At 41.2% G+C, this 13170-nt stretch overlaps 1 protein-coding gene across 2 annotated transcripts in view; it reads right to left on the bottom strand.

Moving 5' to 3' along the window:
* The window catches only part of LOC111152950 (ADAM metallopeptidase with thrombospondin type 1 motif 18), a 136335-nt gene that overhangs the window by 65072 nt on the left and 58093 nt on the right, over positions 1-13170 (bottom strand). The window contains exons 4-10 of one of the 2 annotated variants that reach the window (XM_022511698.1): positions 10528-10810; positions 8194-8387; positions 7845-7928; positions 6109-6268; positions 4443-4548; positions 2333-2470; positions 25-178 (exon numbers count right to left, since the gene is read on the bottom strand). In XM_022511698.1, coding sequence (XP_022367406.1) covers positions 25-178; positions 2333-2470; positions 4443-4548; positions 6109-6268; positions 7845-7928; positions 8194-8387; positions 10528-10810 — 1119 coding nt within the window. Of the gene's footprint in view, positions 1-24; positions 179-2332; positions 2471-4442; positions 4549-6108; positions 6269-7844; positions 7929-8193; positions 8388-10523; positions 10811-13170 lie in introns of those variants that run through there. The other variant, XM_022511699.1, reaches the window with a different exon arrangement.

The raw sequence follows: 13170 nt of genomic DNA on the forward strand, positions 1-13170 counted from the left end.
GGTTGCAATCACACGCAAACATACCTTCACAAACCCGAGGCTGCATAACTTGGCTTTTGCTCCAAACTGCCACTTGCACTGTGTGTCGGCGTCATAAATCTGTCCTGGTAGTTTGTCCGGATATTTATACTGTCCTGTTTGCTTGGGCTCATCCACCAGACACCCAGCCTGAGGTGTGCTGCCGTGAAAACACAGCCGTGTTAATTCCTGTGTTTATCTTTGATCCTTCCACGTAAAACGACGTCTCTGAATTCACTCAGGCAAAGGAAAATACAGCATAGCAAAAGATATCGATAATACTGAAAGTTAAAATGGATTTTTGTTTTTTATTTTTTTTGCAGAGAGTGAGTCCCTTCCTGTCTGAGAAGATGGAATTTACACAGCTATGGAACGTTTCATCTGGCACTGGAAGTTACGGCTACCCAAGTGGTTTGGTTTGGCCAACTGGATGGGAAAGGTCAATGTATTTGAAAACTCTCCCAATAATTGCATTCAACAATATTCAACAGATTTTTACTGGGGTGCCTACCAGGTGCTGAGTACCACGCCAAGCACTAAGGGTACAAAATAAACTGGGCAGAGCTGGTGCCTGTCTTCACGGAATTGAAGGTCAGGCTGCATCTTTTATAAGTAATGGGGCGATGGTCAAAAATGTAATTTACCTCAAATAATCTTGACAAGCAAAAGATGAGTGAGGTTTTTGAAAGCATCAGGAGAAAGGATGCACTGGGGCGATAAGCCCCAATAATTCCCCGAAGTGTACTCAACTGGGATGTATTAAGAAAAAACAAAAGTCAGTCTGGATGGTGGATATTGTTAAAAAGCACCTTCCCTCCGTTTAACTTAAACAGTTAAACTATGAGAGTTAAAATAGCATGGTGGTGAAGTATGATTGTGGAGGCAGACAGATGGGAATCCGAGTCAACCATGAGACCAAGATCAACTCTAATATACCTCATTACGGACAGTGATTTCAAGAGTTTAACAGATCCGGCAAGAAAATGCAACATGCCAACCCAGCATGGTAAGCATTCAAAGTCAACTGGTACCATCATCCCCAAACATTTAATTGTATCATATTAATGACGGGAACTCAATCTGTACTAAGTTGACCTCTATTTATAATATCTGTTGATTCTATTCTCTCATGAGATAGAAAAGATACTTTTAAAGCTCAAATCATAAATTTAAAACTAATGAAGACAATCTTCTATTTGATAAAACTTATAATTAGCAAAAAGTTTGTCAATTTTTTACTATTCTTTGGATACTGTTTGGTCAGACATCTTTACATTTAATCAGCTTTGCCTGTATTACTAATTCTAGGAACATTCACAAATAGTATGCAATACAGTTAAAAAAAAGTATCAAAATTATCAATTCCCAAAAATATTTTGTTTGTTTCCCTAACATTTGGTCAAAGGGAAATGTGATTAGAACTTCTCGTTTTTGTCAGTCAACATAGCATGATAAGATAGATAATAAAAACTAGGAGTGCTATTATAATTACAATGGTCAAATATATATTGTTGTTAAATAAAATTAGAGGAAACTTCAAAGAGTTCCAACTTTGGGTTCATCATTTAATATGAATCACACAGTGCTACCTTTCTAGTTCCCATTTTACAAATGCCATGTAGGAGTTTTGAGTTATCAAATGGATTTCATGTATCTATCTTCTCCCTTGGATGTCTAGCTCATGGCCATTTTAAACAAAATTAGCTAAGCAAGACAATATTCCATTCATTATAAATATGCACACCATTTTAGCATTTTTAATACTCTTATAACCAAACTGGATGATCAGATTAAAATAGTGAGTTACAGTTAAATGTTTATATAGCAGCCTCTGGAGGTCATAAACGGGAGATAGTTATAAGCGTAGATCTTGGAGTCATAGCAGACCTAACTGTGAAGCTCATGTCTATATCTTACTGGCTGTAGGACGTTAAGCAACACAGTTAACTTCCCTATGACTCAGTTTCCTCAAGCAGAGACAAAGAATCATAATAGGAATGCCATGAAGATTGAATGAGGCAACATGTGCAGAGCATTTAGCATGGTATTAGACCTTCAATGTATTTTTTCAATAGCAATAGTGATGACAATATCATGAGCATCATCACCATCACCACCATCACCTTCATCACCACCATCACCATCTCCACCACCACCACCACCACCATTATCACCAGCACCAGCCCCATCATCGTCATCATCTTCACTGTCACTAACCCTGCCATCATCATCAAACCACCGAGTATTTTAAGCTTATGTTGAGCACTGTTTATTGTCACCACCCTGGGAATACCCCTGCTTTATTTTGTCTTACCTAAGGAATTTCTTGAGATACTGCCGGCTGCACGAAGACCAGGAAAACACCCCATTGTTTCCTGTCAGTGTGGGAGACATGATATTGCCTTCAGCCTTTCTGCAGGGATTGCCTTCCCCATCATGAATCATGCCAAAACTGCAGTAGAAAGAAGAAAACATCTTTCTGTGAGCCATTTTCCAGATTATAATCAAAGGAAAGAAGATGCATTGACGATCACCGAACCCAAGTGAGAGACAGAGTTATCAAAGTTGTAAGGAAAAAGAAAGACAAAAATTAGTTACTATATACAATTGACCTTTGAACACCAAAGGGGATAAGGGCACTGACCCTCCCTACCTGCAGTTGAAAATTCAAGTCTAATTTTTACCTCCCCCAAAGCTTACCTACTAATAACCTACTGCTGACTGGAAGCCTTATTAATAACTTAATTACTACGTACATTGTATGTTACATGCATTATATACTATATTCTTACAATCAAGTAAGCTAGGGAAAAAAATGTTATTAAGAAAATTATAAGGAAAATACACTTAAAATACTATATGGCATTTATTGAAAATAATTTACATGTAAGTGGACCTGCACAGAGTTCAAAACAATGTTGTTTAAGAGTCAACTGTAGGGGGGCCTGGGTGGCTCAGTAGGTTAAGGGTCCGACTCTCAGTTTCAGCTCAGGTCATGATCTCAGGGTCGTGAGATTGAGCCCTGTGTGGGGTTCTGCCCTCAGTGTGGAATCTTAGATTCTCGCTCTCCCTCTCCTCTGTCCCTTCCCATTGTTTGCATGCTTCTCTCTCTCTAAAACAAATAAAAAAAAAACAAAAAACCACCTTTTTTAAGGAAAAAAAAGGCAACTGTCGTATTATAAAATTCATGTAGAAAATTGTAAAGAATGCTATGGGTTTTATTCCATTATGTCTTGCCCACAAAATCAGAGAATGGTACATCTGCTATATATTTTAAGGACGAGAAACTTTTGGTCAAGATATCTAAGCTACTTTAAAATGATGGGATAGTCAAATTCTTTCATTTCAAGTACCACATTTTTTTTTCTTCCCACCATCTGTGAAACTGTGATACTGAAGTTCAGGGTCAGCAGGTGATAAGTACAGAAACAAATTTAAGCAGACATGTTTGACATTCATACTTCTTTCCTGCTCTGTACAAAGGGGCCTTGTGCATGACAGGCATTTTTGTACCAGTGTTCACAATAAAATTGGTTCATTCATACCTTGCTAAGAAAGTGGCTGTGTACATTAACCGGATTCAAATTTCCAGAAGATAATATGCTCATGAGAGACATGAGCACCAAAATATTCAAATATAAATTATAGTTGTAGAGGAGATGATTTTGCTTTTAAGCCAGAAATCAATTAGATGCTCTGAATATGAGCATTTGAGATAAGTGTTGAACGCAAGACACACACACCAATATTCAACTCATCTATCCAAACAGCTTGCCTTTCGAAGCAGCCATTTTGTAAAGCAGTGGGCTCATTCCAATGTGGTTGCTACCATTCAAGGAGTATTTGAAAAGCCTCTACAGAACTGTGTCAGCACCATATGTCATGCCTTATCCATTTAGCTCACTGCTCTCAGGTTTCTCATCCCTCATTTCGAACTCTATTCTCACAAGAGAAAAATTTACTAACGCTGGGGAAGAGACTACTAAGAACACGCCATGACACCAACTCCAAGAATATCCAGTGTGTGCACTGAAAGCCTTTGAACAATTAACATGCCATTATGTTTTGTGAATTTACATGTCTGCCTCGATGTAATGTACCAAAAGGATCTTCACTGTAGCAGAGCCTGGAAGACATTCCTAAAAGACGAGGGGGTCCATTAGGTGACTTGCAGTCCATCTGTGCCCACCATGTAATTCTGTGTAGCAGGAAAACACTGTTGTTCAAAAAAAGCAACATCCATGATGGCCGGCCTTTACTGAGGGAGCTCTCCTTAGAGTCAGGCAGGATTCCAAGCTTGACCCAAGATTCAGCCTATCTATTCTGACTAGGCCAACAATTATCACTAGGGGATAGTGATATCACTATCACAGTGAATCACCCAGCCGGTTTTCGTTCAAGTGGTGAATCGAGGGCTCACTCACTTGTGCCCTGACTCATGAGCGATGGTGAAGGCCAGGCCAAGCCCCGTGTCCTCATTGATGGTGCAGCTTCGGTACTTACTGCACATTCCACTGATGGGGGCAAACCCTATGGAGAGAGCATTTTCAAGTGTTAGTCCAAAGGGCACATGTACAGATACCTGTTCATTTCTTATGGCTTCAAAATGTTCTGCACAGTTTTAGTTTCATTGATTAACATGATTAATTTCAGTTCAATTGATTTAGGTACTTAATTTTTTTTTTTTTTCAGAAAAGCACTAAAGGTATAGGGTTATCTGGTTATCTGTCTCGTCCAGATAAATGCAGAAAATTAACATTTTCTTGCATTGTAAAACATATTGTCATCAGGGTGCCTGGGTGGCTCAGTGGGTTGAAGCCTCTGCCTTCGGCTCAGGTCATGATCCCAGGTTCCTGGGATTGAGTCCCACATCAGGCTCTCTGCTTGGTGGAGAGCCTGCTTCCTCCTCTCTCCCTGCCTCTCTGCCTACTTGTGATCTCTGTCTGTCAAATAAATAAATTTAAAAAACAAAACAAAACATATCGTCATCAACAGATCCTCCTCACAACCCTGTGAAATCACTACAAGTGTTGTATTTTCCATTTTCCATACAGAATAGGAAGCTGCATGACAGTTATATATGCCTTATCGGAGTTAAACCAATGCAAAATGTACACTAAACAATGCTATTGGCATTAAAGCTCAAGGTATATTTTCTAAGAGGACATACATCCTGGTCTTTTTCTGAAGCAGACAACATGAAAAGGCCTGAACAATGTGAACAGAGTAAATGCATTTTTCTCCTATTTACTAGACCGTGACGATTGCTTCTGTTTTCATAAACTACTTCCTTCTAAGAGCAGCTGTAAAATCATTCTAGCCAGTGTTTGATTCTATCTTGAACCACATTGTGTGTTAAACATCTTTCTTCCCAGTTTTCAGTCTTCATATGTGAAATGAGAGTATGTGTCCAGTGTGTGTGAAATACACACACTTGTGGATGGACCGTGCCCACCTTGCTGCTATAAGGTCCATGAGATGGTCTGAGAAACATAATTTATAAGCACATATGACCAATGGCACCATTGCCACCACCACCACCATCTCATCAACACTGATCTAGATGATCATTAACTCATCAAAAAAAATTGTTGGGTTCCTATTGTATGCAATGGAATATACCAGAAAAAACAGTTTAGACATAGAAGACACAGTCCTTACTCACTATCTTGTGCAAATACAGAATAGCAGAGTCCTTTAAAGGTCAAGTAACTTTCTAAAGGATGCACCGCTATGCTACCCAAGGGCACAGTTACGCAGCATGGAGATATTCTGAATTCTTCAGTCAAATTCTCTTCAGCTGCCCAGTTGTGCTGATGGAATAAACCACAACTTGTCTAGTTAAACAATTTACCTCAATGATCATCAATAGAGTTAATAAAGAAAAATACAAAATGAATAAAGGAAATGAGCTCACCATTCCACCCTGACTTCAGTTAAATAGAACAATATTCAGGGTACAGTGAAGATACTACTCCACCATTTAAATATTAGGTCTTCTTATGAAGAATTCTTAGGGCCACCCACCTGGTGGACAGTTTCCACACCATGCTTCCACAGGTGTGAGTGAAGCATCCACTCATGCCTTACCTAGAGTGTCACATGGTTCATTCTTCCAGGAACAAATGTCAAATCCCGTGAGCAGGATGGCATGGTCATGCCTCTTGCCATTCTTTCCAGTGAGGGCGGACTGCCACTGACAAAAACTGTTCAGAGACTGGTCTGCATGATGGTTGATCAGTAATCCTCCCTATGGGAAACCCACACAAATCAGAGTGTGAATTTGTCAGAGGTGAGAACCGTGAATCATTCCATTTGTACAGGCAAATACAGAAAACATCATGTTTCTAGGGAGAAAGATCAGTAGAGAAAAACACTTGAGCTAAGGTTGGAGAGGACTAATTAAAAAAGAAAAAATAACACCCTAAAACTATTTCAGGTAAATGCTCACAATACTTAAAGTAACTACAGGGTTTTAGTAGTATACTTTATAACTAGTTTTTTTTCTATAAAAAAAAGTAGTAACCTGATATCAGTTAGGAATATCTGTGTTCATCTCATGCTGGTATCACCCTTATAAAACTGTTACAGCTTTTAGAACCTGATTGTAAGTTAGTGGTGAGAAAGTTCAATGTCTTCTTCAATACAGTGTGAGGAAGGTACTGACCACAACTTACCTACCCCTGTGTAAGAATTTCCAGCAAAGGCCTTGGCACATCACAGACTAAAATCAATCCATCCATCAATCAATAAAATGAAAGCTCAGTGAATGGATGTAGAAACAAATAATTATAAGACTCTGAGGGGTAAGATAGGACCTCGCTTTGAGATAATTATTTACCAAATCTTTGCTTAAAACTATTGACTTGGGTAAAGTTGAGGGTTTTAGACTAGGTCTTTAATTATCCGTAAATTAGGATGCCTCGGGCTTCAGTGTCCCTGGGCAAAGTATAAGTGGTAGGTTAAACACAAAATTGCCTCCCAATGACACACCCTCCTTTCTACCTTCCTAAATTCCAGAAACAGTTTGACAGGTTAACCTCTGTAGATCTACACACCTGGACAATGAGATTAATTTCTGTCTCGGACTCCTCGCTTTGTACAATAATTACTGGGGTAACAGATGAAGAGGAGAAGCCACAGCGGGACTTAGAAAACTTGGTAATCTCCACCTCAGAAAAATACAGTTTCGGTACCAAAACACTACAAAGCAGTGAGTGCCATGCAATTAACACTTTATTATATGTTCTGGTTAAATGATTTACTCCATGCCTGTGTCCTGCACCTCAAGGTAATCAATTCAAGGGCAGTTAAATAGTCTTTACTTAGTCCCTGTAGTACCTAAGATGGTGCTGGGGGGACAGCAGGTTAACTACAAGAATTTTCTGATGACTTCTTTTCAGTAGGTTTTCAAAATATCTTTTCGCATCTACCTGAAATTACCCAACATATCCGATGTGCAAAATGCAACCAACCCTTAAATCTATTATCAAATGCACCCTCCCTGTGAAACCTAAATAATATTTGTATTTTTATATATAATGTAGTATTTATATTATATATGCACATTTAATATTTATGCCATTGTATATACACATTATATATATATATATAATTTCATATATCTATATATATAATTATTTTGTGATGTTTTAGTTATTTGAATACATAACCCTATTAAGTTTACTTTCTTTGAGGATAGGGTCAGCCTATTTTCAAGCTGGAATTTCTAATGACTAGTTCATGGATAGGTACACAGTAAGTATTCAATAAGTAGATCCCAAATGGCAGAAAGAATTAAGAAGTAAGTGAAGTTTGGCACGTACAGGTTCTTGTTCCAGAAGAATGAGGCTCACCACCACAATGTTTATGTCACTTCCAATGGTCCCATCTTTAAATAGGCTAGAAACCTGTTGGAGCAATTGAAATCAAACAAAAATAAAGAAAATCTAGAAATTTCCAAAACTCTCTGTATCAATCAGATTTTTAAGTATGCACGCTTCAATTCTACAAAATTGAATGTACGTATATGTACGTATGAAACAATTTCCTCAAAACTCAACTTTTTCCAATAAAATCATGTGGCTCCATCTGCTACTCAATCCACACAAGGATATTCTGTGATTTTGGTTGTTCTGGAGAACTAGAGCACTGGAGTCTAACAAACTCCCTTACCATGTTCATGACCGTGAGAATGTACGTGGTCACGTTTGCCTTGCCATGCTTTTCCACCATTTTCTTGTCTGCTACCACAAGGGTTTCCACATTTAGGCCCTTTTGTGATTTTCCAGCTGATCTTCTGGGTCTCCCTGCACTCCCATATTCATCAAACCTGAGATAGGTGTCCTCCGTGGGAGGCTTAGGGGCATCTACAATGAACATAAGAGCATTTGGAAAGAATTATCAGTGGAGATAAAAGAAATCTAAACAGGGCAAGGAGAGAGTCTGTAACCAACACTTGACTGATGTACTGATAAATGGTGACTTCAGTGCTTGTCCTGGGGCTTTGCACCTAGTTTGTGGTCAAGAAAGATTCAGTCAAAGAGGTTGGTGAATGGATGGACTCAACAACTCAAAAATACTCTACCAGGTAAAACACACACACACACACACACTACAAATCTAGTTGGTACAGCAGGTCAACAAAAATTAATTTTGTCCAAATAGCCTTTAAAAACAGAACATGCTCATTTTTATTTTAAACACTGCAGAAATAGACATTATCCTTTGCATCTGAATTCATGGTAACACTTCATATATTATTTCCAAATGAAATTTAGAAATATACGTCCTACAGAATACTGTCCATGTCTAATATCCTTGTTTCATCAACAGAAACTTGAATATAGCACAAAGTAAGTGCTGAATAAGGACTCTTTGACTAATATTGAGTTAGTTTTGAGGAAAAGAGCACAGTCAGGGGTGATATTTAAAATGACAGTAAGTATTTCCTAGCAGGTAAAGTGCAGGCACCACCTTAACAGAGTGGATATTGGCCATGCCTTTGAGAAGAGACCTGGAAGTCTCCAGATGTTGGGCCAGGCACGATCCCTTCAGTTAATAGAGAGGGACAAGTCCAAGGATTGCCGGGAGGGAATGGGACACTGTAATACTAACACAGAGTTATTTTAATACTTCAACAACTAGTACAGTCCTCAGAGTAAAGTCATTATAACTCTCCAGAAAGTGAAATTAAAAGATCAAATTATGTCGAGTTAGATAAAAAACCTCAAGTCGGCCACTTTGATAAGTGACCCTGAGTCTCAGTTTATCAAGGAAAACGGCATTAATGCCCACAATACCAATCACAAGACTGCTCTAAAGATGAGCTTTGATATCAAATACATATCATTGTCACTATGGGGAGCACAATTATAATTACCACTATGATCATAAATCCATGTCAAACAGATGTTCCTTAAAGATGATATTTCTGTTAATACCCCAAACCCCAAAGAGCAATTAAAACGGTAGAAACATGGTATTTCATTATTGCTCAGGGATAGCAGTTCCCATTCTCCTCAGGTAGAACCACCATCTGGCTGCTCTAACTCACACTCACCCGCCATTCGTGGTTACGGAGCCTTTGAAATGTGTCTGGTGCCACTGGAGAAACCAAAGTTTTAATTTTAAGTTTAATTAATTTCAATTTAAATTAAGCAAGCAATATTTGGTAGGGTCATTGAAAAATAAGTTTGGAGCTATTGGAATATGCAAAGCTACTTTTCCAACCTTAAATTTTATGAACTTGAAATACAGATTAAGTATTTCTGATGAGAATTTGTTGTCTACATTTGAAATTGTGCTCTGTCCAACAATGACCAGAATTCCAAAATTTAATATAAAATACTTGATTCATAATTTGGTATACTCAACATTGCATGTGGAGATGATATTCTATACTATATCAGGTAAATATTTATTAATTAATAAACATATTATTAAAATTAATTTATCTTTAATTTTTGAAATGTGGCCATTAGAACATTTAAGACTACTTGTGGGGCTGATGCTGTATTTCTGTTACACGCTGCTGATCTACAAAGTGCAGAATGTTGTGCCTGGGTCACAAACCATGCCCAATAGGCCTTGTATCTCACTGCTACATCCACATAGGTGTTGATGTTCTCATTTCCTGTGAAGTTATCCTTTAAGAGCTCAAAAGGAACAAACATCCAACCACACCTGAGGATTCACCTCTGATTTCCTTCATCACTGGAAGACTGGGTACCTTTCTCAGGAGCACAGAAACCAAGATAACATGGCGACCCATGACTAAAACAAACAAAAGCATATCAAAATCTTTCCTAGTTTAACCTAGAAGAATTGAGAACTGATCACCCAGGTTTGCCTGACAGGGGTGAATCTTGGCCCATCTCCAAGACAAATTTCAAGGGGTGCTTAAGGTCACCCCATTTTAACCTGCAAAGTCAGCACACCTGACTACACTCAAGAGAGCCTATTGAGGGCCCACATAAGAACAGAATAAGAAAAAGTTTCCTTACATACATTTCTTGCGTCGTCCACAAAAATGCTGCTTTTGCAACCTTGGGTGGTGATGCTCTCTCTCTTGACTCCGAGATGTGAGGGGAGTGTGAGCTGGGGAGTGACCAGGATGATGCCCGCTGGAGCCCGGGTAGCTATGGCAACGCTGGACCTTCTCCTCAGCCGTCCTTTTGTACAGTACATGAGGATGGTGTCCCGCAGGTGCGCTGTAGTTATGCTCCTGGGCCAGCAGCTGAGGTAACGGTGAAATGAGGAATTCGTTTTTTCGTGTCCTTATTAGACCTGACTAAAGAGCCAAACACACAGAAAATATGAATGATTCCAGGCATCCCCTTTGTACGTGGTGATTTTCAACAACTGTCTATCGGCTACTTCCTATGTGCAGGCACTGTGCTAAGTAATTGACGTGTATTATCTATTTCAGATGTACCATTAGCAGTTATAATGTTTTTATCCCCATTTTACAGAGGACAAAACTGAGGCCAAGGTAGTCAGTAGAAAAGCTAGCAATGGCATTGTAGAGAAGGAAAAAAATAATTTTCCCTTTACCCTTCTAGGTTCTTGGCTCTGACCCCACTGTAGTAAAACACTGCCTGGAGTAAAACAGACTTTTAATAACATGTATACCTTCCATACGCACGGAACTTACCCAGGAAAATGGAGTAATTCCCCAAAAGGACCCAAGACACCACCTTACAAATACTATCTCCAGCTAAAGGTATAAGAAGATATTGAGGGGTGATTGGGGGCAGGGGAAGGGCAGTAATGCAAGGTTACCAGGAAAAGCACAGAGAAAAGATACGGTTGATACAGAGATTTAAGTCCTGGCTTTCTACACGGACAAGTTGCTAAAGATTTGGTCACCGTCCTGTCCCTGGCACACAGAAGAAGGCACCCCCGTGAATAGAGATTTCCCTTGTGAAGGTAAAATGGTAACTTCTACTCAGTTTTCCGAGCTTTCCTCATGTCTGCTGTTTCTTAAAAACAATCAGCTTAGAATAATCCTGATGCTAAAGAGGCAGGCTTTGGGGTATCTGGAGCACTTGACCTTCAGAGGCAGTGCCCTCAGCTACTGTTCCAGACTCTTCACTACTAATCTTGATGTTCAGGGATTCTTGAGACTGAGGGATGAACCACGTGACATCCTGGAGCCTCTGCATCTAGGACGCAGGGGACACTGCGGCAAACATAGGGCCGAGGGGGCAGTTTCGTGGCAGCCTGGCCCTTGAGGGACCCCCCAGCGTGGGCAGGAGAAACGCCGCCATTCCACCCTGGTTCCACAAGGGCTAAATAACAGGGCGAGCCTGGGTGGCAGTGGGGGCAAGCGGTTACGGTCAACTCCATGTAGGGGCCTGGGGCTGCGTTCTCGAGAGACAGAGCTGCTCAATGGGGAAGGAGGAGTGAACGGGGACTTGAACCCCTTCCACTTGGACGTCATTCTGTACCTTCTCCCTGATCACGTTCTTCTTGCCAGCTTATCTCTTAACTCGGGCAAAAGACCCAGCAGGCAACGCATCCCCTGATGGGGACTGAAACCACCTCCTCGAGCAACAGTGACTGTCCTGAGCCAGCCAGACCCCATGTGACTGACCCCAACACCACGACGGACCTGACCTTCAGTGCCCACTGCACATACCCGCTCACTGTCGCTCCACATTTCCCTGAGTGAACCTGGCAGGACTTCTGGCACTGTGGAGGCCGCCTTCGAGACGTGAGTCCACTGTCCTCCCGGTGTTGGCTTCCCTGAAACGAATCCCCCCACCCATCTCTCTGCCTTCGGATTCTGTCAGCGGCAAGCGGCCGGACCTGGTCTGTTTCGGGATCCCCCAGAGCCAGGCGCTCTCACACCCCTGCGTCCCAGCTGTAAAAGGGACTCGGCAAACCCATCCAACTGCAATTTCGCTTTCCAAGTTCACGGCACAAAGTGTGTATCTTGGTACCTGCTATTTCAGCTGCAACACACCCCTGCCTTCCCGTCTACACCTCTGCCCTCTGTCTTCCTGCATTTGGTTCAGAAGGTCCTGGACATCCGGGCCCGGGGATGGCACGTCTGGTCTGCTGGCCTTGTGGCTTAAGCCCATCCAGGAGCTTGTTAGGGATGCAGACGCGGGTCTCACCCCAAATCTGCGCCATCAGAGTCTGTGTTTTATTTAGGTCCCCAGGTGATGTGTGTGTCTGTGAAAGTCGGAGAAGCCCTGATAGGCACCGGCAACTTTGCCAAACGTCAGAAAGCCGCGGGGAAATGGAACGCACACACGGATCTCCTCACTCCCAGGCAGGATCCCGCCCCACCAGAAACCAGATCTCTGTCCTTGGGACTCACGCATGAGACCCTTGGTTCTGAACTGCTCTGACGACCACCGCCATGCACAAAGGGCTTCGTGGGCCAGTCTTCTAGGCACCCCCCTTCTTCACGAGCAAAATGGGGAGACTCGTCCCTCCCTGACTACCTTATAAGGGGAGACAGAATAACCACTGAAGAAGCCTTTACCCACTCTCAGCTACAGCACTCGAGGCGGCGAGGGAGGGTGAGTGACTGAATCAACACTCTCTGAATGCTGGGGAAGGGCCAGGCACAGCACTGGGCAGGAGATACACAAACCACATGTGGTTTGTTAGGGAGCAGACAACTAAAAATTCAAGGGT

This window comes from Enhydra lutris, unplaced genomic scaffold (genome assembly GCF_002288905.1).
Source record: "Enhydra lutris kenyoni isolate GAN:26980312 unplaced genomic scaffold, ASM228890v2 scaffoldscaffold30, whole genome shotgun sequence".
Taxonomy (NCBI): domain Eukaryota; kingdom Metazoa; phylum Chordata; class Mammalia; order Carnivora; family Mustelidae; genus Enhydra; species Enhydra lutris.